Here is a 20572-nt window from a genome sequence, read left to right as displayed (position 1 = left end):
CCTCCCCCCCAGTGCTCTCCTCTCCCCCCCAGTGCTCTCCCCCTGTTCTTTCCCCCTCAGTGCTCTCCGCCCAGTGCTCTCCACTCCCCCCAGTGATCTCCCCCCTGTTCTTTCTCTCCCCCAGTGCTCTTCAGCTCTCCCCACACTCTCCAGCCCCCACCCCAGTGCTCTCCAGCCCCCTATTCTCCCCACCCCTGTTCTTTCTGCCACCCTGGTGTTCTCCAGCCCCCGCAGTGCTCTCTACCCTCCGTGCTCTCCACCCCTGTTCTTTTTGGCTCCCCCCAGCACTCTCCACTCCCCACCCCTGTACTCTCCACTCCCCCTGCATTTTGCCCCCACCCATGTGCTCTCCAACCCTACCAGTGCTCTCCACCCCCCATAGTGCTCTCCAGTCCCCCGTGCTTTCCACCCCTGTTCTTTCTTGCCCCCACTGGTGCTCTCAAGCTCCCCCCCATTGCTCTCCACTCCCCCCTGCTCTTTGTACCCCCCCAGTACTCTCCAGCCCCCGTGCTCTCCACCCCTGTTTTTATCCCCCCCCCCCAGTGCTCTTTACCACCCCACACTCTTAGCCCCCCCAGTGCTCTCAGCCTACCGTGCTCTCTACCCCGTTCTTATTGCCCCCCCCCAGTGCTCTCAAGTTCCCCCCCAGCACTCTCTGCTCCCCACCCCTGTGATCTCCACTCCCCCTCGCTCTTTGCCCCCACCCATGTGTTCTCCAACCCCGCCAGTACTCTTTGCTCCCCCTTCTCTCCAACTCCCACCCAGTGCTCTCCACTTCCCCAGGACCAGAGGACAGGCTGACTGGGGCTGGAAAATGAGGACAGCTGAAGGTCCAGGTGGCCAGGGACCACTCCATCTCACAGCAGACAGATCCTCTGGAAGGAGCACAGTCCCCATCCAAAACGAGAACAGACCCTGCCTGCTGCTGGCCATCATGGATATCCTGCTGGCATGCAAGGTACCGTACCAAGCATCAACAACACACCTTCCGGCAGACAGGGACTGCAGACTGGGACATGGGGCACAGGAGGGGCTGCAATGATGGACACAGTTAGGCTGCATTCACGGCACAGTAAAGCTGCATGTGATGGACACAGTGAGGCTGCATTTGATGGATACAGTGAGGCTGCATTTGATGGACACAGTGAGGCTGCATTTGATGGACAAAGTGAGGCTGCATTAGTGGGCACAGTGAGGCTACATTAGTGGGCACAGTGAGGCTGCATTGGTGGGCACAGTGAGGCTGCATTTGATGGGCACTGGTGAGGCTGCATTGAGCTCTTGCATCAAGTTTGCAGACTCTGACCATCTCCTGTAGCATGTCTGCAGTCTCTGAGGGAGTCTGGAGAGGAGTCAAGAGTGGGAGCACCGCCAGGATGGGGGTCATGGGAGAAGTTAGACTTGTGTGGACAGGAGACTATAGGATAAAACCAGAGCCACCAAGCTGGAGCCGACTGACTGAGCCCTGCACAGTGCACCTGAGAGGATGTCAGTGAAAGCACCGCCAGGCCAGTCGGGGGGGGGGGGGGTCACTGATGTAAGGGGGGAGTGAATACGATAATGTAAGGGGCACTGATATAAAGGATTTCCTCCTTATATTAGTAACCCACCCCCCTTACCTTTGAGTATTCTTTCTGTAGAAGGTGCCCCCCCCCCACGTTCTGAGTTCCTGGGGTCCCCCTTGATGATTGATCACTTACCACTATTAAGTGGTAAAATGTATGGTTTTCCCTTTCATGAACAAGAAAATAATGACGTTATGCTGTTGGGCTGGTATAATAATGCTGTGGGGCTGGTATGAAATTTTTTCCAGGGCTGGTTTTTGAAAGCATGGGCGTCCGCAAGGTTACTCAGGTGACTGCGTACCATGCCCATATAGCCTAGAGAATGTACATCTTTTTACATTGCAATACATCTGTTGTTGCCATATTTTTATCTTTATGAAAACAGCCTATACAGTGACAGTATGAGATCAAAATATGGCCACAACAGATGTATTGCAATGTAAAAAGATGTACATTCTCTAGGCTATATGGGCATGGAACACAGCCACCAGAGTAACTTCCAATACAAAGTGAAGATGAATTATCTGTTATATAACACATATGTATTACCAGTGGAAAGATTTTCATGAGATTGTCGAAAAGGGGCGGAGCATGAGTGGCCTTAAAATGATGCCCCCCCCTTGGAAAAAGTTCTGCGGACGCCCATGGATGACCCCCACTCGGATCCATAGCATTGACTGGCGGAAGCAACGTCAAACGTTACTTCCACCCAATGCTCTTAAAAGGAGAATCTTTTCTTTTTCAAATTACATATTGTTTTACATTTTTTTAAATTATTGCATTTTAGTCTAAATATGAGATCTGAGGTCATGCTTTTTTTCTATTACAAGGGATGTTTACATTCCTTGTAATAGGAATAAAAAATGACCCAATTTTTTTTTTAAAGGATAGGGTCAAAATAAAAAATAAAAAGTAAAATAAATAATAATAAAAAAATGAAAGTGCCCCGTTCCAGCAAACGCATATGTGAACGGTGTTCAAACCACACATGTGATGTATCACCATGATCGTCAGATGAAGAGCAATACTTTTAGCATTAGATACCCTCTGTAACTCAAAACTGGTAACCTGTAGAAATTTTTAAATGTCGCCTATGGAGATTTTTAAGGGTAAAAGTTTGTTGCCATTCCCACGAGCGGGCCCAATTTTGATGCGTGACATGTTGGGTATCAATTTACTCTGTGTAATATTATCTTTCACAATAAAAAAGAAAATTGGACTAACTTTACTGTTTTCTTACTTTTTTATTCAAAAAAGTGTACTTTTTCAAAAAAAAGTGCCTATGTAAGACCGTTGCACAAATACAACGTGAGACAGAAAGTATTGCAATGACCGTCATTTTGTTCTCTAGAGAACTAATATAAGGCCCTTGCTTTTGGGGGAGTCACTACAGATCTGTTCAAAGGAGGTGGGTGGGGCGGATGGGGTAAGACTAAAGTGAGAGATGTAAAAGTGTCTTATTTGTATAAAGTGATAGTGTTCTCTAAGTGGGATTTTTTAAATAACAAACTTATCATACTTGTCTCCGCTGTACAGCTCGTTTTGCACAGAGTGGCCCTGAACCTCGTCTTCTGGGGTCCCCCAGCGGCTCTTGCGGCTCCTCCCCACATCAGATAACCCCCTAGGAGAACCGTTCTTACGAGTCCAGGGGTTATCTTGAGTGCATGCTCCCGAATCCAGCATTCGGCGTCACCCACATCATTGTATGAGCATAATTGACAACAGCGGGAGCCAATGGGCTGCGCTGCTATCAATCTATCCAATCAAGAGCTGAGAACCCCGGGTAGCGAAACAGCAGGTCCCAGCCGGGTCAAGTTCCAGGGCTCAGGTAAGTAAAATGGGGGGGGGGGTGGGTTCTGGGGGGGCGGTCACTGCCAGATGTGTTTTCACCTCATGCATTAGGTTCACAACCCCTTTAAGTGGTTAAAGCAACACAGTGCTGTTTCGCAAAAAATGGCCTGGTCAGGAAGGGGGTAAAACTTTCTGGAGCTTAAGTGGTTAATCAGTGTCTTACATCTACTACTGCTATTATATAAATGATGTACTTCTCTAGATTGTTTACATAAATAAAGTTATAAAAATAGAAACAAGTAAGTTTACCTGACATAGACGGTAAGCTCTGGCCTTTCTGTAATAAATACATTACTTTCAGAAGGTTTGGGTGGATCAGTCTGTTGCTCGGATGGTATATAAAATGAAACGGTAATTGTGGATTCACATGCTGGCCCTTCTCCTGGCTGTACATATGTGGTCACAGGGGCAGTCATGGCAACACTCATTTCTGCATAAAATAAACAGCTGTAAGTTTTATAGTTCTTCATAAAATATAACTTAAAATCTTTCAAGTGATCAAAACACTTCAAATATTTCCAATGTTAAAGCAGAATTCCACCCATAATTTAAACTCAGCATCAGGCTGCATTCACACCTGAGCATAGCGTTTTCAAGCAGAAAATTGTGCGAATTTACCGCGACTTTGCAGCATTTTTTAACGCGATTTGCCGCGATTTTGTGCAGGGCAAAAGGTCACCAATGTTAAAAGAAGAAAAACGCCCAAATTTGCTCAATTCAAGCGACAAAAAAGGGTCCGGAACTTGTTTGAGCTTCAGGCGTTCGGCTTCAGGCGATATGGAGTGGAGATGTGAACCATCTCCATTGAGAATAATAGATTTTTTCCCCTCTAGCGTTTTGTAGCTTCAGGCTTCAAGCTACAAAATGCACAGGTGTGAATGGGGTCTCAATGTCTACAGTCCCGCAAGTTGCACAGCATTTGGGAATTTTTTTTATTGCTAGGGTGTATGGTGTTTTCTTCCTCCTTCGGGGCCGCGGCGATGTACCTCATTTCCTGTAGCGCCTCTGCTCCTGGGAGATGTGCGTCATCATTCCCAGGAGTCAGTGGGCATCGCCGCATGATTACATCGTGTTATTTCCAAATAAGAAATTACACGATGCAAAGCGGATCCAAGCGCCACTTCCTCCGACAACGCCCCTTGTGATGGCAACCAGATACAATCCCTGGACTACGCCCTTTGTGTAATGCACATGATCAGGAGGTGCATGCTGGATTGCCAGCAGCACCTTATCACGGAACACAGTCCTAGTGGGCTTCACATGCCCACAATCAAGATGGAAGCGCTCAGCAGGGAGAAAACAAAAGTTAGTAAAAAAAAAAAAAAGACATGTAATAGAACATGTTTTAGAGAATCAAATTCATACCAGCAGAGTGGGTGCCTTAAAAAAAAAAAAAAAAATGTGGTTGGAACTCTGCTTGCTAGGTAGCGTGAGACACAAATTGTAGAAATCCTGCACAGCAGATCATCAATGATAGAACTGGAGAGCACAATGCTGCCATCTAGTGCTGCTACTGAATACTGCTGCTCATAATCTTAATAGAAGCAGCCACAAGCAGCTATGGCTAGCTCCACTAAGAAAAAGTCAACTTCATAATTTTTCTTATCTTTCTCGATAAATACATTGTCAGGCAAATGTGATTGAGGTCTACTATCTGAAACACCACAACTGCAGACAACACAGGACAGATGGTGCTAGATAGTGTGCAATATATAGTGTCGCACACTATCTAGCATATATCTCATATATCTCATATATCTCATATATATATATATATATATATATATATATATATATATATATATATATATATATATATATATATATATATATATATATATATATATATATAAACAATTCAGAAAGAAATGCAGTCTTCTTTTTTTGCAATGAATTAACTAATTCTACTCCATTAATTATTTATTTTCCGTAAATATATAGACACAGAATCTAGATGTGTATACACATTTGTTTACCAAACACATTACTTATGTTACCGTATAGCAATACTTTTTTTTTTTTTTTTTTTTTTACAAAAAAATACTTTTAGGTAGTATTTTCTCAGATTATTTAATTTTAAATTAATTTAAAGCCCCAAAAAAAAAAAAATTCTCTGGAAACTGGTAGCTTTAAAATGATATTCCTGCAGCTACAAGATTGAAATTTTATACACTGACCTGTCTTGTAGCACTTAAATTATGTAATGGGTACATATCTCTTTACAGAATAAATAATAGAAATGCTTTGAAATATTAAAAAGAAGAAAAAGAAAAAAAAAAGAATAGCAGAGAGGAAGAAAGGAAGATTGGATTTTGAGTTACTTATCAAACAAAAAAAAAAAAGGAGTAAAAACACAAAAAAAAGGTTTTTTTTCCACTTAACATTTTTTTTGCCACAGTATCAGTTCACAGAACACTTAATCTGCTTTCGTTTACAGACCAGAACTGGAACTGTCAAGCTGACAATGTAGATATGGTTGGGGCGGGGTGTTGGATTGCACTCAGCAAGGGGGATCAATGAACTCATAAGCATCCAGGACACATGTATACTGTGGAACGTCCCTTAGTAATTAACTCAGCATATTCAATCAGCAATTTTGCTCTTCCTAATTAGTGCATTAATAATATATGGATTAGAAGGTAGTTACTTTTTTCATTGCTCCCCTGAATATAGCCGAAGAGACGCATGAAGCCTGTACTAACAGCGCTGTCCCATTCTTTCACCGATGACACCTCGGTGCTCACCCACTTTGCAGGTTCATATTGTCGCAATTCATAATCTGAAGACTGCAAGAAAAAAAAAAAAGATTGACTTAGCACAGTTTGTCAAAAAATGTCTAATAAAACAACTTAAAAAAAAAGCAGATTTCAAAGAAAACCATCGAGGAACAACCATTGTAGGAATCCGAACATCAACACTTTATATTAGGACTTATTTACACAGGTGGATCACTTTTCAAAGGACATTTGACAGGCAGTGAGGAGGTGTTTTGCTGCCTTTGCAACACCTGTTTTAACCCCTAAAAATATGTGCCACAACCACGTGCATTACAAGCCATGCCTTGTGTACACCCCAGTCTGCTGCCTTAGCAGCTTAAAGGGGAGCCATTGGGGGTGGTATACAAGGCCTTATAGTGCCGTTTTATCACAGAGATGTGTGCTGCAAAAACAAAGTCTCCTGTCAGGGTATAAGGCACCTACAGAGGCCAACCTGATAACTGACATGCTTTTCAGTGCTACTGGAGGATAGTAAAACTGACAAATAACGAGGCCCTGTTTACCCATTTACACAAGCTCAACACAGCCCAAGCCTTGTGTTTCTAACGTGCTCATTTACATTTTCAACTCAGTTTATGTGCGATCGAAAATATTGAATTTAAAAGCGGTTGTATACCTTCTTTTTTATTATTAAAATAAAAAAGAAGTTTTACTTACCTCCTCTGTGCAATGGTGTTGCACAGAGCAGCCCTGAACCGCCTATTCTGGTCTCCTTCTCTGGCGCTGTCCATTCCTCCTTCCCAGAGTGTGCCCCTATAGCAAGCTGTGTACTATGGTGGCACACACGAAGCACGGCTCAGCCACGCCCCCTACTCCCTCCTCCCATGATTTGATTGACAGCAGAAGGAGCCACTGGCCTTCCAATTTCAAGTATAGAAAGATCTATATATATGCCTCATAGGTAAGGCTGTACTATTGTAATAATTTAGAAGCGGAGGAGAAATACTGGAGAAATAAAAGCAATGCCTTCCCAAGCACCCTTCCTTGCCTGTGATTCCAAACATTGGTTAGTAAATGTACTGTCATTTATCGAAAAGCATCACTTGCAGAGCAAGCTGTTGAACTAGCAATTTCCAATTCCAAGAAGCAAAGCCTGGTGAATCAGAAGTGTTACCACTGTCTGCATTGCTGGCGTTCTATCACTTAGGCCCCTTTCACACTGAGGAGCTTTTCAGGAGCTTTAGGCCCCTTTCACACCGGGGCAGGGGAGGTGGCTTTACAGCCGTTTTAGCAGGGCAGTTTTAACTCCCGCTAGCGGCCGAGAAAGGGTTAAAAACCACCACATAGTGCTGCTACAGCAGCGCTATGCCGGCGGTATTGCCACGCTGCCCCATTGATTTCAATGGGCAGGAGCGGCTCCATCACCGCTCCAAAGGTGCTGCTAGCAGGACTTTTTTCGAGCATCCTGCCAGCGCCCCGCTCCAGTGTGAAAGGGTTGCAGACGCTATTTTAAGCGCTGGAGCGCCTGCAAAGTGCCCCAGTGTGAAAGGGGTCTTCACCCTAAAAAAAAGCTCCTGAAAAGCTCATGAAAACCTATTTCCATTAAAATCAATGAATGCTTTCACACTGGGGCAGTGGGCTGGCAGGGTGGTGAAATAACACACCTCTCCATTGAAATTAATGGAAAGCTCTTCAAAAGTGCCTGAAAAGCTCTTGAAAAGCACTCAAATGTTTTATTGGCAGTTTGTTTACAAGTGCCTTAGGCCCTTCACACTGTGGCTCTTGTAAACTGCCAGTAAAACACAGAGCTTTTCAGACGCTTTTGAAGAGCTTTTCATTCATTTCAATGGAGAGGGGTGTTTTTTCACCGCCCTGCCAGCGCACTGGCCCAGTGTGGAAAGCATTCATTGATTTCAATGAAAATAGGTTTTCGCAAGCTTTTCAAGTGCTTTTACGCTAAAAAAAGTGCCTGAAAAGCAGCTCAATGTGAAAGGGGTCTAAGATTTGGCCACTTCACTAAAGAGTTGTGAGTGTTGCTGTGAGATACTTTACAATCTACCGATCTGCTGCCTATATATAGTATATACGAAGCATAACCTTCGTATCACCATTTTCATATGACATTTTTCATATTTGCTGTAAGGCCCCTTTCACATTGAGGTGCTTCGCAGGCGCTATAGTGCTAAAAATAGTGCCTGCAAAGCGCCCTGAAAGAGCCGCTCAATTCACTCCAATGTGAAAGCTTCGAGGGCTTTCACACTGGAGCGGTGCACTTGACGGACGGTCAAAAAAGTCCTGCAAGCCGCATCTTTGCAGCGCTATAGGAGCAGTGTATGCACCGCTCTTAAAGCGCCCCTTCCCATTGAAAACAGTGGGGCAGCACCTCAAACCCACAAGCGGCGCTTTGCGGGCAGATTTAACCCTTTTTCGGCTGCTAGCGAGGGTTAAAACCACCCGCTAGCGGCTGAATAACGCCACTAAAACTACGGTAAAGCGATGCTAAAAATAGCGCCACTTTACCGCTGGCACCCGCCCGCCAGAGTGTGAAAGAAGCCTTAAGGTTTTATTTATTATATACACTAGTTTTCTATTATTTTGAGAAATTTGCATATTTTGCAAATCATAAGAATAAGTCATAGTAATCATAGCCTATGGCTCAAATTACATAGTTACATAGTCTGGTTGAAAAAAAAAACACCATCTAGTTTAACCAATAAAAATTTATTGAGTTTTTGCCATGGCCGCTGCCCTAGGTTTCTCATTTCAGGGTGGCTCCTTTCTCTTGCAGCATCTTATGGAGTCATCCTTGCATGCAAGAGTCATGTCTCCCTACACTGTGTGCATCAATAGAAACACACATAAACTAGGATGGCAAAGCACACCCTGCTCCTCCCCCTCTCCCCTCCATTCCCCAAACTAACATATTGGCTGCAGACTGTACTGTCCACCTGTTGAAGTAGAACTATAGGCACAATTTTTGTTGCATGTTGGATAAAGTAAGGGAGGGTTACAACCCCTGTAAGGTTTATTTTTGCCATCTTTGTACCATTGAGGAGAATTACCTTAAAGCGGAGGTCCACCCTAAAGTGGACCTTCCGCTCATTGGAATCCTCCCCCCCTCCGGCGCCACAATTGGCACCTTTCAGGGGGGAGGGGGGTGCAGGTACCTGTACAGTACAGGTATCTGCACCCACTTCCAGGATAGCTCTCTGCGAAAAGGGGTGTAGATCTACGCCCCTTTCCGAAAGTCCCCCGCTGCCTGCTGGGAAACACACAGATCCCAGAGGCAGCGGGTCCATCCTTATTGCGCAGTGCGACTCGCGCATGCGCAGCAGGGAACCGGGAAATGAAGCCGAAAGGCTCCACTTCCTGATTCCCATACCCAAGATGGCGGCGGCAGCACCCGAGAGACGATCGAGAGATCGGCTTCAGGTGCCGACATTGCGGGCGCGCTGGGCGGGTAAGTGTCCTTATTTTAAAAGTCAGCAGCTGCTGTATTTGTAGCTGCTGGCTTTAAAAAAAAAAAAAAATAGCGGAACTCCCGGCGGACTCCCGCTTTAACTTCCTGCCTTATAGCCATAAACAGGAAGTGAGAGAAAATCCCAGCAAATTAAGGGAACCGATTGGTTGTTGGAAAAGGAGAAATATATTATTAGTACATTATTATGTGTTGGTGGATAGGTACCATGAAATAATGTAAAAGTGAGCAACTGTTGTATTTTACAAACATACATTTGACTTTACCTTACTCTCCAAAGCTTTCCACTTCGGGTTCTCAATTCCAGAGGAAAATAAAACTTGCTTCACCGTCTTAAACATTTTTGGCTGAAAGAAAAAAATGATATATGATGATATATAAAATAAAATATTTATATAGTCAAACACATGTTACATTATTATGTAACCTAGATAATGGAAATAAAAGTTATATTACAACGGGAGCCTTTATATGTAGTTGTATCATTTGGTATGAGTACATGGGTAATCTGACTTGGAATATGCTTTGTTTTAGGTGGAGTTCATTAGCCTTATGCCGCGTACACACGAGCGGACTGTATGGCGTACTTAGTCCATCATACAATCCGACGGACAGTCTGTCAAACTTTCGACTGAACGGACTTGACCACACACGGATGCACAAACAGTCCGTCGAAAGCTTGCGCGATGACGTGTACAGCACGTACGACGGGACTAGAAATAGGAAGTCCAATACACAGCAAAGCACCTTTCCGCCGTGTAAATCCTTTTTGGGCATGCGCCATTCTTAGTCCGTCGAACTAGCATACTGACGAGCGGATTGTCCGCTGAAACCAAAGTATGACGGACAGAATTTCGAAAAATCCGAAATACTTAGTACGCCAGACTGCACGCTGAAAAAGTCCGCTGAAGCCCACACACGAGCGGACTGTCCGCTGAAATGTGTTTCGACGGACTAAGTAGGCCATACAGTCCGCCCGTGTGTACGCGGCATTAGGATGAAGAATTTCAGCCAGTATAGAGGGTAGATAAGAACATTTGTCGCTGTTACTCCATGGATCCATAACCAATAATCCAAACATTTATTAAAGTTGTTGTAAACTTCAATCTTTGACTTGTACCTACAGGTAAGCCTATAATAAGGCTTACCTATAGGTACTGTAAATATCTCCTATATGTGCACCGTTTAGGTCTAGGAGATATTTACTATACATCACTGTGCATGTGCTCTGAAGGAATGGCCACCCAGACCGTTCCTTCAGAATCCTGTGCCATAAACAGCAGTTCCCCCATGCATGCACTGGAGTGACATCATCATGGCTTCGGCCACTCACATAGCCGGAGTCCACGGACTCAGAAGGAAGACGGGTGAAGATGGAAACGGCCTCCAGAGATGACATTGTATCACTGGAAGGCTTCGTTTTCAGGTACGTTCCAAATCATGTGCTAGTATGCGATGCTAGCACATTATGGCTTACCTTGCAGGTCAGAGGAAAAAAAAAAGCACACAGCGGTTTACTACCACTATAGAGGGTAGATAAGAACATTTGTCGCTGGCACTCCATGGATCTATAACCAATAATTCAAACATTTATTAAAGTCACCACAACACAAGTACAGGTGCAGAGTTTTGAGGCTATGCAGGACTTCTTCATCAATACCTATATCTATAGATATATCTACAGTATATATCTAGATATATATCTCTATATTTATCTCTCTCTCTCTATATTTTATATATATATATATATGTCTATCTTCTATCTATATCTATAGATAGATAGATACACACAGTATATGCACTCCCCGGCTACTTTATTAGCTACACCTGTTCAATTGCTTGGTAAGGTAACACAAATTGCTAAGCAGCCAATCACATGGCAGCAACTCAATGCATCTAGACATGGTAAGGCCGACTTGCTGAAGTACAAACTGAGCATCAGAATGGGGAAGAAAGGGAATTTAGGTGACTTTGAACATGGCATGGTTGTTGGTGCCAGACGGGCTGGTCTGAGTATTTCAAAAACTACTGGGATTTTCACACACAACCATCTCTAGGGTTTACAGAAAATTGTCTGAAAAGGAGAAAATATCCAGTGAGTCACGCTTGTGTGAACAAAAATGCCTTGTTGATGTCAGAGGTTAGAGGAGAATGGGCAGACTGGTTTGAGATGATAGAAAGGCAATAGTAACTCAAATAACCACTTGTTACAACCAAGGTATGCAGTATATTATTATTATTATTATTCAGGATTTATATAGTGCCAACAGTTTGCGCAGCGCTTTACAATATGAGGGCAGACAGTACACTTACAATACAAATCAATACAGGAGGGATCAGAGGGCCCTGCTCGTTAGAGCTTACAATCTAGAAGAGAGGGTCAAGTTGAAACAAAAGGTTTTACCTGTGGGGGGATGAGCTGATGGAGAAAATGAAAACCATCTCTGAACACACAACACACCAAACCTTGAAGCAGATGGGCTACAGCAGCAGAAGACCACACCAGGGGCCATTCCTGTCAGCTAAGGACAGGAAACTGAGGCAAAAATTCACACAGACTCACCAAAATTGGACAACAGAAGATTGGAAAAACATTGCCTGGTCTGATGAGTCTCGATTTGAGCTGTGACATTCAGATGGCAGGGTCAGAATTTGGGGTGAACAACATGAAAGCATGGATCCATCCTGCCTTGTATCAATGGTTCAGGCTGGTGGTGGTGGTGTAATGGTGCGGGGGATATTTTCTTGGCACACTTTGGGCCCCTTAGTACCAATTCAGCATTGTTTAAATGTCATGGCCTACCTGAGTATTGTTGCTGACCATGTCCAACCCTTTATGATTTCTGTACACTGCCCTACATACTACTGACCCCTGTATACTGCCCTACATGTTACTGACCCCTATACACTGTCCTAAATACTACTGACCCCTATACACTGCCCTAAATACTACTGGCCCCTGTACACTGCCCTATGTAATACTGACCCTTGTACATTGCCCTAAATACTACTGACCCCTGTATACTGCCATACATACTACTGATTTCTGTAAACTGCCCTGCATACCACTGACCACTGTACACTGCCCTACATATTACTGACCCCTGTACACTGCTCTACATACCACTGATCTCTATACACTGCCCTATGTAATACTGACCCCTGTACACTGCCCTATGTAATACTGACCCCTGTACACTGCCCTACATAGTACTGACCCCTGTACCCTGCCCTGCATACTACTGACCCCTGTACACTACCCTGCATACTACTGACCCCTGTACACTACCCTGCATACTACTGACCCCTGTACACTGCCCTGCATACTACTGACCCCTGTACACTGCCCTGCATACTACTGACCCCTGTACACTGCCCTGCATACTACTGACCCCTGTACACTGCCATGCATACTACTGACCTCCTGTACACAGCCCTATATACTAATAACCCCTGTACACTGCCCTACATACTACTGACCTCAGTACTAAGCAGAATGATCAGTGTCAAATTATGTTTCCAGAGTATGTTATGCAAAATGTGTTTGCAGTGTAATTGGGGTGTTTATCCCTGTATTTTACTAATGAACAATACTTTCTTGGCTGTGCTTTCTGTTCTTATGAAAAGTAATCCTGTATATACAGTATTTAAACAAATCATAGGCCCTATATACCTGTAACAAATAAATTATTAATTAGGATAATCATATGCTTCTTGTAGAATCACACCCATTTTAAATGAATGCGGGGAATACGCATCCAATTTGCAATAGTGTGAACCCAGCCTCAATCTGATGCAATTCATATGCACTCCCCTGTTCCTGGAAGCATCTGTTCATTATTATCTGCCACCATCACATGTACATGGATTGCATTTCAAATCCTTTAGAATTCCAGGAGCAAAAACACAAAAGTCTGCGCATTAACCCTTATACATCATCCAATTAGAAGAGCCGTGGTACATTTAATTCAACGCTGGTGTTAAAGGGACCCTGTCACCCCTTGGACATGCATACTCAATTAACACCTTGTAAAGGATCAGGCTTGTTATATACAGTATCTCACAAAAGTGAGTGCACCCCTCACATTTTTGTAAATATTTTATTATATCTTTTCATGTGACAACACTGAATAAATGTCACTTTGCTACAATGAAAAGTAGTGAGTGTACATCTTGTATAACAGTGTCAATTTGCTGTCCCCTCAAAATAACTCAACACACAGCCATATCTAAACTCTATCTAAATCTCCTGGCAACAAAAGTGAGTACACCCCTAAGTGAAAATGTACAAATTGGGCCCAAAGTATCAATATTTTGTGTGGCCACCATTATTTTCCAGCACTGCTTTAAACCTCTTGGGCATGGAGTTCACCAGAGCTTCACAGGTTGCCACTGGAGTCCTCTTCCCCTCCTCCATGACGATATCACGGAGCTGGTGGATGTTCGAGACCTTGCGCTCCTCCACCTTCTGTTTGAGGGTGCCCCACAGATGCTCAATAGGGTTTAGATCTGTAGACATGCTTGACCATTCCATCACCTTTACCCTCAGCTTCTTTAGCAAGGCAGTGGTCGTCTTGGAGGTGTGTTTGGAGTCGTTATCATTTTGGAAAACTGCCCCGCTGCCCAATCTCTGAAGGGAGGGGATCATGCTCTGCTTCAGTATCTCACAGTACATGTTGACAGTCATGGTTCCTTCAATGAACTGTAGCTTCCCAGCGCCGGCAGCACTCATGCAGCCCCAGACCATGACACTCCCACCGGCATGCTTGACTGTAGGCAAGACACACTTGTCTTTGTACTCCTCACCTGGTTGCCGCCATAAACGCTTGACACCATCTGAACCAAATAAGTTTATCTTGGTCTCCTCAGACCACAGGACAAGCTTCTAGTAATTCATGTCCTTAGTCTTCTTGTCTTCAGCAAACTGTTTGCATACTTTCTTGTGTATCATCTTTAGAAGAGGCTTCCTTCTAGGACGACAGCCATGCAGACCAATCTGATGCAGTGTATGGTCTGAGCACTGACAGGCTGACCTCCCCACCCCTTCAACCTCTGTAGCAGAGCTGGCAGCACTCATACGTCTATTTCCCAAAGACAACCTCTGGATATGATGCAGAACACTTACACTCAACTTCTTTGGTCGACCATGGCGAAGCCTGTTCTGAGTGGAACCTGTCCTGTTAAACCGCTGTATGGTCTTGGCCACCGTGCTGCAGCTCAGTTTCAGGGTCTTGCCAATCTTCTTATAGCCTAGGCCAGGGGTGCCCAACGGGTGCTCTGATGTGGCCCACCATGTCTTGCTCTGAGATGGCGGGTCGGCAAACCCAGATCACGGGTTCCCGACCCGCCATCTCTGAGTATTAGTGCGAAGAACGGAGCCGCCGCTAGATGAAGCAGAGCCTGTGCTTCCTGTATAATATATATATATTATATATATATATATATATATATATATATATATATATATATATATATATATATATATATATATATATATATATATATATATATATATATATATATATATATATATATATATATATATAAAACCAAAATGTATATATATACCAAATGTACTCCGCCTGTGACAGGAAGTATCGGCTCTGCTCTCTACTGCAGCTGCATCCTTCTGTCACACTTATGCTCGAGGGTGGTGGGTCAGGACACAGGAACCCGCGATATGGGACAGCAGCCACCAGTATCAGTACCAGCCAGCAGTGCCAACCAACAGTACCAGTGCAAACCAGCAGTACCAACCAACTGTACCAGTACTAACCAGCACTACCAGTACTAGCCAGCTGTACCAGTACCAACAAGCAGTACCAGTCAGTAGTACCAGTCCCTGCCAGAAGTACCCGCTAGCAGTACCAGTACCTACCATCCCTACCAGTCATCAGTACCGGCCAGCAGTATAAACCAGCAGTACCAGTACCAGCCAGAGTACCCGCCAACAGTACCACTACCCACCATCTGTACCAGTCATCAGTATAAACCAGCAGTACCAGTACCAGCCAGCAGTATCAGTACCCACCAGCAGTACCAGTCAACAGTACTAGTACCAACCAACAGTACCAGTACCCACCAGCAGTACTAGCCAGCAGTACCCATCAGCAGTACCAGTACCAGCCAACAGTACCAGTACCTGCCAGCAGCACTAGCCAGCAGTACCCACCGGCAGTACCAGCCAGCAGTAGGAAATCTGAGAAAGAAGTGAAAATTGAAGTCAGTTGAGGAGCAGGTAAACCGCTGTGCATCAGTGTGAAAGCAGCCTTAGGCCCCTTTCACATGATTGGTCAGATTGGGTCCACCTGTCTGTTTTTCAGGTGGACTCAAACGGACTCTCCATTCACCTCTATAGAGCGGAAGATGTAAACAGACTCATGTCCATTTGCACCCGTCTATCTGCAATCCGATCTCCTTAAAAAAACAAAAAAAAAACAGAAGGGGATCTGTCCCCTTCTGTCTGGGAGAATCGGAGGGCCCTTAGGGTAGAGCGGGTTGCATCCGTGTCAGCTCTACATATGCAGAGTGGACACAGACCTGCCATCCCCTCTTTACGCTCATTGTGGCCCGCGACTGCTTACCAAGTCGCTCCTCAAAAGGTTGGGCACCCCTGACCTAGGCCATCTTTATGTAGAGCAACAATTCTTTTTTTTAGATCCTCAGAGAGTTCTTTGCCATGAAGTGCCATGTTGAACTTACAGTGATCAGTAAGAGAGTGAGAGCGATAACACCAAATTGTAACGCACCTGCTCCCCATTCACAACTGAGACCTTGTAACACTAACGAGTCACACGACACCGTGGAGGGAAAATGGCTAATCGGGCCCAATTTGGACATTTTCACTTAGGGGTGTACTCACTTTTGTTGACAGCGGTTTAGACATTAATGGCTGTGTGTTGAGTTATTTTGAGGGGACAGCAAATTGACACTGTTATACAAGCTGTACACTCACTACTTTACATTGTAGCAAAGTGTCATTTCTTAAAGAGGAAGTAAACCCTGATGGGTTTACTTCCTCTTTTTTTCCCTGCAAAGGTAAAGCATAATGGACTACTATGCATCGCATAGTAGCTCATTATGTGTCACTTACCTGACACAGGAGCCAGCGAAGTCGCCGCTGATCCCTGTAGTCCACCGCGTCCATCTTGCTGGTGGCGTCTCGCAGCTCCGACCAATGACAGCGGCGCAACCGCGATGACGTCACTCCCGCGCATGCGCACGGGAGTCGCGCCTCGCAGCTCCGTTGCTGTCATACGGCGAAGCCGCGATGACGTCACTCCCGCGCATGCGCACGGGAGTCGACAAATTTGGCAAATCCATTCTTGGATTTGCCGCATTTAGTGCGCCTGCGCGCCGCTGTCTACGGCGCATGCGCCGTAGACAGCGGTGCCCATTTTCGGGCAAATATCTCCTAAACCATATAGGTTTAGGAGATATTGCTTGGACCTACAGGTAAGCCTTAATCTAGGCTTACCTATAGGTCCAAGTTGTTTGGAAGGGTTTACTTCCTCTTTAAGTGTTGTCACATGAAAAGAGATAATAAAATTGTTACAAAAATGTGAGGGGTGTACTCACTTTTGTGAGATACTATATGTTTCCAGCAGCCTGTGTATTGAAATGCTGCCACTTTGCCTCTACCCAAGAGAGGGCAGCATTTTACTACAGAGGCTGGCACATATGCAGACTGATTTTACAAGTTGATCTTTCAGGCAAGTGACCTGGGGTCACTTGGGGACAGGGTCACTTTATATGCAATGCAATGTTCAATCAGATACTGTACAGACAGTTCTTAGCCCTTGTACACACGGTAGGAAATTCCGACGGAAAACGTCCGATCGGACCGTGTTGTCGGATAATCCGACTGTGTGTGGGCTCCATCTGACTTTTTTCGTCAGAATGTCCAACCAACAAAGTATGAGAGCCGGATCTAAAATTTTCCGACAACGCAATCCGATCGGACCTTGCCTGATCGTTAGAGAATTCCAATTGGACAAAGTGCCACACATGATCAGATCAAATTATGAGACCAAAGCTATTGGCTACTAGCCACAAAGTAGTCCCGTCGTAACGAACGAACATCATCACGTTCTGAACGATCGGATTTTCCAACAACTTTGTCTACCGTGTGTATGCAACACCAGTTTCGGACAAAATCTGGCCGAAAAAATCCGACGGATTTTGTTGTCGGAATGTCCAACCGTGTGTACAAGGGCTTAGAGTGTATCTAAACTGAAGAACAAAAATGTAATATATTGCAGCTTATCCTAAGATGTGATGGCTGCTTAGTTTTATTTTTTCTTCCTTTATTTTCACCTGTTGATCCTGCCAGTAACACATTTCCTGTCTTAGAGTGACAATACTCACTTCCCCTTCTGTATCTATGGAGGAGCAGCATTGTCACCGTAGGCTGCTCTCCTGACCTGGACTACAAACACCTCCCTCTCTCCTCATCTCATTTTGGAGGAGGTGCTCTGTAGTTCACAAAATATAGCCAGGAAGGCTAGTTACATTGGCCGAGATTTCAGTTCATCTCACAGGAAGTTACAAGGAAACAGTATTTCGGGTAGGATCAACAGGCTATTTTTCTGTACTTGCAGAAAACATACACAGACCAAAAAATGAAAACTAATGCAGACACCACATCTGAAGCCTGCGTTATTTTACAATTTTCTTATTGAAGTTAGATATCGTTTAATACAGTAAAAGCAGTAAAGGCTCATACACACTGCGGCTCAAAAAAAAGCTGCTTTTACACGCATTTGAGCTTTTATTTCTGCTCAAAGTTTGTGCTTTTTTGGGCTCTTTTGCATGTTTTTATTGAGCTTCTTTAAGCTCCTTTGAGCTTTTTTGAGCATAAGCATTTTTTCTTCACCAACCCTCTTCTCAGCTAATTTTTCCTATTTTTTTGTGCGTTTTCGAGCTTCTTTGAGCTTTTTCATGCTCTTCCGTTCTTTTTCACATGTTTTTGGCACTTGGGCATCTTTTCTGCTAGAAAAGCTCCTCTCAAAAACATGAGTTTGGTGGGGAGGCTTTTTCTGCCTGCTGAAGCATATGCCTGTAAACTCCTGAAAAAGTCATAAGGGGTTATTTACGAAAGACAAATCCACTTTGCACTGCAAGTGCACTTTCAAGTGCAGTCACTGTAAATGTAAGGGGTAGATCTGAAATGAGGGGAAGCTCTGCTGATTTTATCATCCAATCATGTGCAAGCTAAAATGCTGTTTTTTTTATTTTCCTTGCATGCCCCCCTCGGATCTACAGCGACTTTACTTCCAAGTGCACTTTGAGTGCAAAATTGATTTTCCTTTAGTAAATAACCCCCATAGTGTTCATGGACACATTGGCTAACATAGAAGGGAGTTTCCAGGCAGAAAACATGAGCTCCAAAAAAAAAAAAAAAACTCAAAAGCCTGTAGGAGCCGTTTGTTTGAGCTTCTTTGAGCTGCAGCGTGCATGAGCCCTAAATAGTTAATGTGTCTGTAAACTCTAACAATGAATTCCTCATATTTGCCCCCTTTTGGTCTGTTGAATATACAGTTTTATAATCTTTAAAGAGTTTTATTATTTCTGTTCGATAAGTGAAAAAAAAAATCTGTTCATCCAGCCAATAATCAGATAACTTCCCGTCCTCTCTGCCGATTTTTCGTATAGTGTATGGGCCAGCATCAGGTTGCATTGTGTAAACCAACAGATGTCGCCTAACCTGCACAATTATTGTCCCTCTTGCACCGCTTTTCCTGAATAATTTGATTTGTACACTGGGGGGGGGGGGGGGGGGGGGGGTTATTTACTAAAGGAAAATCCACTTTGCACTACAAGTGCACTTGGAAGTAAAGTCGCTGTAGATCCGAGGGGGGCATGCAAGGAAAATAAAAAAAAACGACATTTTAGCTTGCACATGATTGGATGATAAAATCAGCAGAGCTTCCCCTCATTTCAGATCTACCCCTTAGACTGAGAGCAACCTCAGTTCCAAGTGCACTTGCAGTGCAAAGTGGATTTGCCTTTTATAAATAACCCACACTGTTTTGCAATAACATGTATGATAATAAGACTAAAGGGAAAAAAGAAAACAAATGCAGCAATCACATCTAAGGACCAGCATTCTGCAATACTATCAGTTTTTGTCCTTAGGTTTAGATAGGCTGTAATTTTGTGCCAATATGGCAAATAACAACAATATAAAAAGAGGATCCTAATTCTAAATGCTCCAGGCTCAAATGCTGTCATCATACACATAAACAAGCCCCCCCCTGACACGTATAGGCGAGTGTAATGTATAAGCTCTGACCTGCACAGATGACACTCGATGGGATCCTTCTTGTTAGTGACTCGGTGTTGTGGGCGGGGCAGCTGTCACTGCTGCCTTATACATTGGGCTGAGGGGGCGGGGCCTGTGTGGTTAGATAAGCTCTGCTTTTGTAACCGAAATCGTTACACCGCCTGGCATTCTGCTCCTTACATAAAGACAGGCGGGGCCGTCCCCCACTCCTCTGTGTCACTGATATAGGACATTGTGAGCAGAGAGAATTCTATGCAGGACAAGGCTTATGCACTCTTGTGTTGTGGGATCCTTATGGCCCCTACACAAGATCAGAAAATCATACAAAAAAAATCTCCCTTTAATCGTGATCGTACGATAATCTGATCGTTAGTACACAGCTTTTGGAACACACATGAAAACTTTTGTCATACGATACCAGATCGTACGATTTTTGTTTAATCGGTACAGTTTTCGTCTGAAAATACAATACAAATACATGACATCACTTCCGAATTTTTATTCTGTCATACAATAATTTTTGTACTTAAAGTGGAGGGCCACTCTTAACAAAAAAAAAGAATAAAAATGTTCCTAAAAAATTGGAGGGAATTTTTTTTTTTAACTTACTAGAGATGCCTGTTGGTAGGCAGATCGTCCTAATCTGCCTCTTCCTATTCCGCAGTGATCTTCAATC

The 20572-nt window shown here is 44.0% G+C and overlaps 1 protein-coding gene across 2 annotated transcripts in view; it reads right to left on the bottom strand.

Annotated features, from left to right (window-relative positions):
- Positions 1-20039, bottom strand: part of HEBP2 (heme binding protein 2) — a 29225-nt gene extending 9186 nt beyond the window's left edge. The window contains exons 1-4 of one of the 2 annotated variants that reach the window (XM_077486768.1): positions 19906-20039; positions 9866-9958; positions 6064-6202; positions 3666-3846 (exon numbers count right to left, since the gene is read on the bottom strand). In XM_077486768.1, the coding sequence (XP_077342894.1) occupies positions 3666-3846; positions 6064-6202; positions 9866-9952 (407 nt within the window). In that variant the 5' untranslated portion in view covers positions 9953-9958; positions 19906-20039. The remainder of the gene's footprint in view (positions 1-3665; positions 3847-6063; positions 6203-9865; positions 9959-19905) is intronic. The other variant, XM_077486769.1, reaches the window with a different exon arrangement.
- Between the last annotated feature and the right edge of the window lie 533 nt (positions 20040-20572).

Source organism: Lithobates pipiens, unplaced genomic scaffold (assembly GCF_037356315.1).
Source record: "Lithobates pipiens isolate NorthernLeopardFrog02 unplaced genomic scaffold, aLitPip1_a1.2 Scaffold_18, whole genome shotgun sequence".
Taxonomy (NCBI): Eukaryota; Metazoa; Chordata; class Amphibia; order Anura; family Ranidae; genus Lithobates; species Lithobates pipiens.
The sequence above is the reverse complement of the archived record's forward strand: the minus strand, read 5'-3'. Positions and strand labels throughout refer to the sequence as shown.